At 28.3% G+C, this 10,727-nt stretch overlaps 1 protein-coding gene across 1 annotated transcript; it reads right to left on the bottom strand.

Moving 5' to 3' along the window:
• Positions 1-7,044: 7,044 nt before the first annotated feature.
• LOC122269196 (protein FAM200A-like) lies at positions 7,045-8,565 on the bottom strand. The gene has a single exon (XM_043041133.3). It carries the CDS (start codon positions 8,563-8,565, stop codon positions 7,045-7,047), a length of 1,521 nt encoding a protein of 506 aa, XP_042897067.3.
• Between the last annotated feature and the right edge of the window lie 2,162 nt (positions 8,566-10,727).

Below are 10,727 nucleotides of genomic sequence, written 5' to 3' on the forward strand. Positions count from 1 at the left end.
CTCTATAAATTTCTTTTGAAATCGAAATCGATTTCCTCTAAAACCCATAAACTCTCTGCGTTAAGCTGAATATTTGATGACGTATACAAATATTTTAACAAAGAATGCTAATGGATTTACTGCAATTACAATGAAAATTTCATTTAGTTTTTGAAATGATAGTTAAAGGAAAGTTAAACAAAATAATCATTGTTATATATTAATTTCGTTTCCAACGAAAGCCTCTGAGTTTGCCTAACTATTCTCTAAACAGTTTCAGTTAGGTGCTAGTTGCAAAAATGTTTCTTCATCAAGATTTAAAGAAATATTCAAAAAATTCTAATTCTAGACTATATCGCTTTATTTTTTTCATGTTTTTAATTTCTACAATAAGTCCAATGACTGATAATATTAAAAAAGGAAAGAGATGTTTACTATATTTTTATTATTTTATAAATTTTTTAGTAGTTTTGCTATCGCTTGCGACTTCCATATCTATTATTTACCATTTAGATAAATTTTCAGTTATCTCACAGATGACTTTATTATCTTCAATGTTAAGTTTTCGGTATTTACTTTTGCTACAAATTCCTAATTTCAAAAGAATAACAAGTAAAATAAAAAATTTCCCAATTAAACAATCATTTGTGTATAAGATATACGCATGGGGAGTTTTGAGTATATCTGTACATTCCATTACTATAATTAGATACCTTTTGCCGCTTGACTTGGAACCATATCCATTAACCATACTTTTCGGTTTCAAAACTGAGAACACCGTCGCAAACATTCTTTCAGAATTTGCTTTAAACGTGTACCATAAGCTTGGTCTGTATATACCATTTACAACTTTTGCAATGTTTTACTCTGCGATTTGTTACCAAATGAAAACCGAAATTACAAAACTGAATGATAAACTTAAAGAAACTAATCTGTACTATGAGATTTTGTACAAGAAGCACAACTTTCTGCATACTCTGACTCAAACCATTGATGAAACTTTATCCCATTTCGTATTTATATTCTCAATTTACGAAGCAAGTTCAGTTTATTTTACGGCCAATTTAATTTTAAGAAGTAATATGCACATAGATTCATTTGCGTACATTGATATTCTCGCACAATCAATATACTGTGTTTTTATATTCTGTGTTCTTACTATTTCTGCATCACTTATGTCTGAAGCCGCCACGGATTTAACTCTAAACAGCCGAGTGTTGTATAAAAATGAAGAAAAAGCTATTTTCTTTAAAAGAAGCTTTCAAAAAAAGTGCTAAACGGGATATTTGTTTCACTGTGTGGAAAATTTTCAGCATCAAAAGAAGTTTAATAGTTGGATCCTTTGGTGCTAGCTTTACGTATGTCGTATTATTTTTTAACCTGGAAACTGGTCTTTAAGTTATTTGCTACTCTCAAAACTTTGCAGCAAGTTTCACACTGGGTACCTTTTATAAATTTTTGTCTGATGCTCAAATTGGAAGCAAAACTATAATTCGGTATATTTTAATTAGAAAAAATAGTTTAATAGTTTCTAAAAAACTGCTAGATTATCTTAATCATGTTTTTTATTAAAATGTGAAATCTGAAAACAGTTGGAGGATTTTTTTTCCATTTATATTTAAGAAATTAGCAATAATTGATTTTGTTAATTAAAGTAATTTCAATGAAAATAATTTTTTCTCTTGAATCTAAATGACTGCAAATCAGTGCAAATTTTAAAAATTATTGTTTAGAAGTAAGCTGTGCTTGAAAGATTTTAACACTGAAAAAGACAGCGGTGTTAAACACTGTAATTCATAACCACAAATTATTAAACAGTTTAATAAAGTATTTTACGCTTGTTTTGACCGAAATTAATACAAAATAATGAGAAAAGTATGAAAAATATGCTTCATATAAATTCTGTAGCAAACAGTTAATGCATTTTGCTTTCATACAAAATTTATCAATAAGGCGTAAGCGTTATTTGCATAGATTTGAATTTTAACTTTAACTTTTCAGTCACAGATCGTCATTTTACTAGTTAAAATCATTATTTTTACAATGACTGTGCAGTTTGTAATTAATATTTTTACGGAAAGATTTAACTTAATTGTATTTTTAAACAAACATTTTTGCATTTCAATCACATAGTTATTGTTTGAATCGAATCTTTTTCTGAAATTATGAAAACGCGAATAAATAAAATTATTTAGTTTACCGAAATTTGAATTATTCAATGCCTTGAAATTCAGAAATATTATTCGAAAAAGTATGTTTGCTTTTCGATGGTGAATATAATATATGTTTATAAATGTATTGAAAAATGATACATGTAATATTATTTAGTTTCCCGTATTGTGAAATATTCAATTCTCTATAATCTTCTATAATCAAAACTGTATGTTTGCTTTTTTGATCGTGAATATAATATTTGCCTATAATTGCGTTTGATTTTATTGTTTTTTTAACTACATATATTATTTTTTATAGAAATTTCCTATTATAAATGTATATCATAGTTTTCTTTCAATAGCTAATTTGATTTTTGTATCCCAACTTATTTTTATCCCCATTTTTATAGTATACATTGTGAAATTTGACACTCGTCTAGTTTAATATAATCTAGTATATATAATTCTCTTACGTGGCTCCCAAATTTTGGCTGCATTTCTTTTCCACCGGTGGCAACGTTTGCTTTGTTTTGTTTACGTTTTGAAAACACCAAAACATTCTGCTTTTTAATGACGTGTTTCTGATTAAGAATTAAGGATGGATTTAAGAAGAGCTGTGAAGTATTATCGCAATAACATTTACTTTATTTTCTTCATTTATAGAGAGAACAGTCGGCAGAGAATTATGTTAGGTTAAAAAACATTTTGCTAAAAAAAGAACGAATTCTAAAAGAAATAAAAATAAACAACTTAAAAAATAAAAATGCTGTTGCCAGCCATGGAATTTTTTTAAAGTTAACTTAGCAGCATTAATCAGAATGACATAGAAGCGCAACTAGATCAAAATTATGATAAATATGTTGTGAAATGCAAATATATATATATATATATATATATATATATATATATATATATATATATATATATATATATATATATATATATATATATATATATATATATATATATATATATATATATATATATATATATATATATATATATATATATATATATATATATATATATATATATATATATATATATATATATATATATATATATATATATATATATATATAATAAATAAATAAATACAAGAAAACACTAAGAAAATTAAGAAAAACAATAAGTAACATTTATTGCGCTTAAGCTGCAAGTAAACAGCACTCATTAGATAAGTTCAAAATGAAGAATAAAACAAAGAAAAATTATAGACATATGAAAAAAAGGGGGTGGGAAATAATAAGTAAAAAAAAAAAAAAAAAACAACAAACAATATTTTATTTTTTTTTAAAAAAAAAAAAAAAAAAAAAAAAAAAAAAGTGAAATGTTAATTAAAAAACCGGAAAAAAAGCCGGAAAAAAAAAAGATATAATCTTTTCTTCAGCCCACACGATTATATCCGCAAAACAGAGTGCTTTCTGATATTGTATCAATAAAGCCAAAGCAAATTATATTAATACAATAGTGTGAGGAGCACTCAAAAAAATTTTTATTAAATAACTACGTAAAAATAGATCATAAAAAGTAAATATAACATGTAAAAACAGATAATAAAATAAAATAAAAAGAAAAAATAAAATAAAAATAAAAAACATTAAAAAGGGGGGACTATAAAGCGAGTAGCAAAATCATAACAACTTACTTGGACAGTTATTTTTCAAGAATGATTTAAAAATGTTTTCGCAGAAAGATTGCCAGATTACAAAATATGAAAACAAAAGATGAAAACAAAAGCGCAAATTGAGTGTAACAAAAGGGTTCTAAAGTGTCGTTCTTACTGCACTGCTGAAGTGATTTGTTATTCTGAGTTTTGATTTGTTAGTTACCAAGGATGGGCCCGAAATGGATGTGCACAAGGTAATATTATACTGGATAATTTTAAAAATTGATCATAAATAGTTTTAGAAGATAGATGTTTATTTAAGAAAAAATATAAAATAGAAAAGAGAAACATAAATTGCCTGCTTTGTAAATAATTTTAGCCGCGGATTTGCACGATATGGATTAGTACATAGAAAAAATTATTTAAATTATCAAAGAAAAAATTTTAATAGATAATTTTTAACACGGATTTGCCCGAAATGGATTTGCACATGGAAAAATTAACAAAGAAAAAATTTTAGCAGATAATTTTAACCACGGATTTGCCCGAAATGGATTTGCACATGGAATTGCATAAATTAATAAAGAAATATTTAGCAAACAATTTATCCACGGATTTGCCCGAAATGGATTTGCACATGGAAAAACTGTATAGATTAACAAGGGAAATTATTTAGCAAAGGAATTTTTAGTAAATAATTCTAACCACGGATTTGCCCGAAATGGATTTGCACATGGAAAGATTAACAAAGAAAAAATTTTAGTACATAATTATAGCCACGGATTTGCCCGAAATGGATTTGCACATGGAAAAATTAATAAATTAACAAGGAAATTATTTAGTAAATAATTTTGGCAATGAATTTTCGCCTGAAATGGATTTGCACATGGGAAAATCATAAAAATTAACAAAAAAAAGTGTTTAGTAAATATACCCACCAAAATAACGATTAATTTAATGATTTTATATAAAATTTTATTACATTAGTTGGGTATCCATTGTTTTTTATCAGATTTTGAAAGAGTTTATCGATTTGTTTTTTGGATAAATAAATATTACTACATATTCTTTTAATTCTGTTCATTTCATTAAAAGTGGTATTTAAATAGATGCTCCTAGAAACATTATATGCAAAAATTCTATGCTGAACTTTTAAATACGGAATTAAAAAGTAGTAAAAATTTTGAACTTAGTAATTTCAATAATAATATTGCCATTAAAAAAATTTTAGCTTTTTACAAGAGATTAAAAATTAAAATTAGCAATATGCAATTTCCTTACTTAATTATCAGACCAAAATTTCATAAAATTCCAGTAAAATTTAGAACTATCACATGTGGGTCTAATACATATTTAACTAAACCTGGCACCACTTTCTCTAACTACTTAAATAAGATTATTAACTATATTAATAAAGAAGGTTTCTTTTGGATTATCACTAATAATCAACCGATTTTATATTTCATTAAACATAATAAAATTAATTCTATTGCGACTTTTAATTTCCAGGATCTTTTCAATAGCATTCCCCTTTCTAAACTAAAAGATGTCCTTTTGAATTATTACCATGATTTTAAAAATACCTTTTGCTGCGATTTTGATTATTGGGAAATTCTGATTAATTTTTTTCTTTTTAGTAATTATCTTTACAATGGAAGGGATATTTTTCTTCAAATTAATGGAATACCACAGGGATCTAATTATTCATCTCTCTTAGCTAACTTATTTTTGCATTATTATGAAAAAAATTATACTCTGAGTATTAAATTTGTTTTTAGATATATTGATGACTTAATTATCTTTAATTTAAAAGATTTTATTGTTTTATTGAGTGATATATACCCTGAGGAATTAATCTTACTTCGTAATCATGATAATAAAATTAATTTCAATTTTTTGGATTTGGGTATTATGAAAGTTGAAAATATCTGCTTTGTTGATTTATACGATAAAAGAAATGATTTTAATTTTAATATTAATAAACTAGTTACTTGGAATTCTAATGTTTCTAGGAGCATCTATTTAAATACCACTTTCAATGAAATGAACAGAATTAAAAGAATATGTAGTAATATTTATTTATCCAAGAAACGAATCGATAAACTCTTTCAAAATCTGATAAAAAACAATGGATACCCAACTAATGTAATAAAATTTTATATAAAATCATTGAATTAATCGTATATTTTGGTGGATATATTTACTAAACATTTTTTTGTTTTGTTAATTTTTATGATTTTTCCATGTGCAAATCCATTTCAGGCGAAAATTCATTGCCAAAATTATTTACAAAATAATTTCCTTGTTAATTTATATAATTTTTCCATGTGCAAATCCATTTCGGGCAAATCCGTGGTTAGAATTATTTACTAAAAATTCCTTTACTAAATAATTTCCCTTGTTAATCTATACAGTTTTTCCATGTGCAAATCCATTTCCGGCAAATCCGTGGATAAAATTGTTTCCTAAAAATTTCTTTATTAATTTATAAAATTTTCCATGTGCAAATCCATTTCGGGCAAATCCGTGGTTAAAATTATCTGCTAAAATTTTTTCTTTGTTAATTTTTCCATGTGCAAATCCATTTCGGGCAAATCCGTGTTTAAATTATCTATTAAAATTTTTTCTTTGATAATTTAAATATTTTTCTATGTGCTAATCCATATCGTGCAAATCCGCGGCTAAAATTATTTGCAAAGCAGGCAATTTATGTTTCTTTTTTCTATTTTATATTTTTTCTTAAATAAACATCTATCTTCTAAAACTATTTATGATCAATTTTTAAAATTATCCAGTATAATATTACTTTGCGCACATCCATTTCGGGCCCATCCTTGGTAACTAACAAATCAAAACTCAGAATAACAAATCACTGCAGCAGTGCAGTAAGAACGACACTTTAAAACCCTCTTGTTACACTCAATTTGCGCTTTTGTTTTCATATTTTGTAATCTGGCAATCTTTCTGCGAAAACATTTTTAAATCATTCTTGAAAAATATTCGTCCATGTAAGTCAGTGCTTTCCAAACTTTTTGTACCTGCGCCCCTCTCTTTGGAAAAAAAAAAATTTTGTGCCCCCCTTAATTTTTCTAACAATCCAATTTAACAATCAAATTATTTTTCATAAACACTCATCTGATATTGTAATTTATTTAATGGGCTACAAAATAATATACAATATTATGTATAAAAATACATAAAAAATAATTATCTATTTTAAGAAATAATAATATAATGTAATAAAAACAAATCTTACAAAAGTACAAAAAATAGAATTCAACATTAATACAACATTATAAAAATTTAATGTGACGGGTAAGCTTGTTTTTCAGAACAAATTTTGTCAAACCGTGGTATCATTGTAGATATCGCGGTTCTCAGTTCCTTTTCAATCTTTAAGCAAGATCGATACTTTGTCTTTAAGACAGCTACTGCAGAAAGCCCAGTTTCACATAAGTAAGATGTTACAAAGGGCAATAAAATTTCTAAAGCTTTATTTGTTAAAGTAGGAAACTCGTCCTTTACTCGTAACCAAAACGTGACAATATTATTTTCGTGTTGAAACATCTGCTTTAATGTGCTGTCACTAGATAAGTCAATTATCATTTCCTGCTCTGCTGTCGTAAGGCCAAAATCATCATATTTTTCAATCACAAACGGGTTTCTAATCCATTCATATTTGGACATGTCAAGATCTTTAAAGTAAAACGAGAATTGCTCCCTTAAACTGGTCAAGTGTTTATTAATAAGAACTTTACTTTCTTCTATTTCATCTGCAAGACAGGTAATTTTAAAAGTGGGAAACATGTCAAAGTTATTATTTTTCAAACTTATTATCCACAGTTCCAATTTTCTCATAAATGCAGTAACCTTGTCTTTCTGGACAAAAGCATGAATTTGAGGCCCTTGCATTGATTTATTTAAAGTACTGAGTCTTTGAAAAATATCCACTAAATACGCAAGTTTTACAAGGAATTTCGTGTCATAAAACAAGTTTGCTTCATCTCTATTATTATCAGTAAGGAATATGGCGATCTCTTCTTTTAGCTCAAACACCCTTTGAAGTACTTTGGAACGAGAAAGCCAACGTGCCTCACAATAATATAGAAGTGATGTATATTCTGAACCCATGTCATTACACAATTTTGCGAAAAGCCTTCCTCTTAATGGGCTATTTTTGATAAAATTTACAACTCTTATAATAACTTGAAATACTGTTAGTAAATCTTCACCCATATCTCTTGAAACAAGTGATTGTCTATGAATCATGCAATGCGTCAAACTTGCCCGAGGAGCCACCTTTCGAACTAGTGCCTGTAGACCAGCGTTTTTTCCTACCATAGATGGAGCTCCATCTGTGCATAGTCCAACACAGTTCTCCCACAGAATGTTATATTCATTGAAAAATTTATCAATCATATTAAAAACTTCACTTGCTGTAGTATTGCCTTCAATAGGTTTACAGAATAACATGTCTTCTCTAACATCAGTTTCCACAACATATCTTACATATGTAATCAAGTGTGCATCCTTAAGAACATCTGTAGCCTCATCTACTTGCAACGCGAAAGAAGATAGTTTTACTTTTTCTATTAATTGATCGCAAAGATCTTCAGATATATCGGATATTCGTCTTCCCACCGTATTATCTGCAAGTGGAATGATTTTAAGTTGATCAGCATATGATTCACCTAGCATCGTAGCTACCATGTCAATAGCTGCAGGTAGCACTAAAGTTTCTCTTATTACATGGGGTTTTTTGCATTTAGCAATTCTATAAGAAACCTTATAAGACGCAAGCAATGCTTTTTGTGTAACAGACATGGTCTTTGAAAACATTTCTTTTTGTTTATTTAAATTCTCCAATTTTCTTTGGAAAAATTCTATTGTCTTGCCAACGTGATCTGCATGTACGTTTTCGAGATGCCGTTTTAATTTATTTGGTTTCATGCTGTCTGAGGCCAAAGTATTCAGACACAGCAAACACATTGGTCGTTCTTGACCATTAATGACTTTACATGTAAATCCAAATGATAAGTACATTGGATCATATTTTCTACATTTAGGTTAACTATTTTGCGAAGATGTTCCGCTATTTTCGTCACCTCTTCTTTTGCCGTCTGCTTCTGCTTCATTCAATTTTCTTTTCAACCCAGTTACATATTTATCCATCTAAAAGGGTTATTATTTTAAATCAAATAAAAATACTTTATAACAGTTTTGAAATTTACCTCAATATTAATTTAGAAGTGTACCAAAGCGAGTTTGTAGAGTTTGTAGACAATCTGCGTGGAAACGGTCGAGTTTAACCAACGTTTCTTAACGAAATGCCGCGTGTCTGCTCTCGTCTGGGCGCAAGCATCCAGGTGTAGTCGCGTCGTCCGAGTTTGAAAAACCCCGCAGTCGCCCGCAATTGATGATAGTTCCACACCAGATGTAATGAGCGCTAACGTCGTCGAATTAACGACGGCCTTGGCTCATAAGCCTTGTCGGAGCCTGCTGCCTGCTTCTGTTTACTGAAGTTTGGCGGGAGTAACCACGAGAATACCCGGGATGATCCGAGTGCGTGTCTAATGTTTCCTCGCGCTCGGCTCCAAACGGGAAAGCAAGATGTTTTCGTTCCAGCAAGAGTATGGATGGATTTTTTAGCATTTATACCCGAGAAATTCGTGGCGAGGATTGTGGATTACGTATAACCGTTTTTCTGATTAATTTTTTTGACACCTATTCGACTTTTTTGGTTTGTATTCGAAAATGATATTTTGGAATCAGTTGCGTCCCCCCCCCTGCAACAGTCTCGCGCCCCCCTAGGGGGGCGCGCCCCACAGTTTGGAACACACTGATGTAAGTTGTTATGATTTTGCTACTCGCTTTATAGTTCCCCCTTTTTAATGTTTTTTCTTTTTACTTTATTTTATTATCTGTTATTACATATTATTTTTACTTTTTATGATCTATTTTATTTGTAGTTATTTTATAAAAATAAATTTTGAGTGCTCCTCACACTATTGTATAAATATATTTTGCTTTGGCTTTATTAATACAATATCAGAAAGCACTCTGTTTTGCGGATATAATCGTGTGGGCTGAAGAAAAGATTATATCTCTTTTTCCGATTTTTTAATTAACATTTCATTTCATTTTTTTTTTAAATAAAATGTTGTTTGTTATTTTTTTACTTATTACTTCCCCCCCTTTTTTTTCATATGTCTATAATTTTTTTTGTTTTATTCTTCATTTTGAACTTTTATATATATATATATATATATATATATATATATATATATATATATATATATATGTGTGTGTGTGTGTGTGTGTGTGCGTGCGTGCGTGCGTGTGTGTGTGTGTGTGTGTGTGTGTGTAATAACAGGGCTCCAACCCTGTTATCAGTGTTGTATTTAGCTTGAAATAATTGCAGTCTTAAGCCATCAGACGTTCTAAACAGGTTTATTTAAATGGTATTGCTAACAGTTCACGTCCCCACTCCTGCAAAGGAGGGGGAGTGAACAAGACTCTGGACAATCCCGGAACAGCTTATCAGGATCACATCAAGATGAAAAGGACACGCAAAACAATGCGTTCTTACGTTTTATACCAACATAGATTTGAAGTAAAAAGGCACATTTCGTACATTCCTTGTAACCTTACGCATTAAGGAAAATCATTTCTGCTTCCTTATATGGAATTGAAAAAGGGAACGATTCTAAAAATAACTCTTCCTTTGAAATATAAATCTATTTATATTTCAATGGTATGTTTTCAGCCTTGAATTCCCAAAATAGAATCTCTCTACGCTTATTCTTTAACAAAGACATTTTATGAAAACGAAAGAGTTTTAATTCTTTTATTAATACAAAAGTATTTAATTTTTGTATTACATATATATATATATATATATATATATATATATATATATATATATATATATATATATATATATATATATATATATTTGCATTTTACAACTTCATATTAAACTTCTG

This window comes from Parasteatoda tepidariorum, chromosome 5 (assembly GCF_982258835.1).
Source record: "Parasteatoda tepidariorum strain Cologne lab strain chromosome 5, Ptep-v5.0, whole genome shotgun sequence".
Lineage (NCBI taxonomy): Eukaryota > Metazoa > Arthropoda > Arachnida > Araneae > Theridiidae > Parasteatoda > Parasteatoda tepidariorum.

Excerpts from the sequence above, each read along its gene's own strand:
- LOC122269196 (XM_043041133.3), bottom strand. The coding sequence starts at position 8,565 with ATGTCTGTTACACAAAAAGCATTGCTTGCGTCTTATAAGGTTTCTTAT.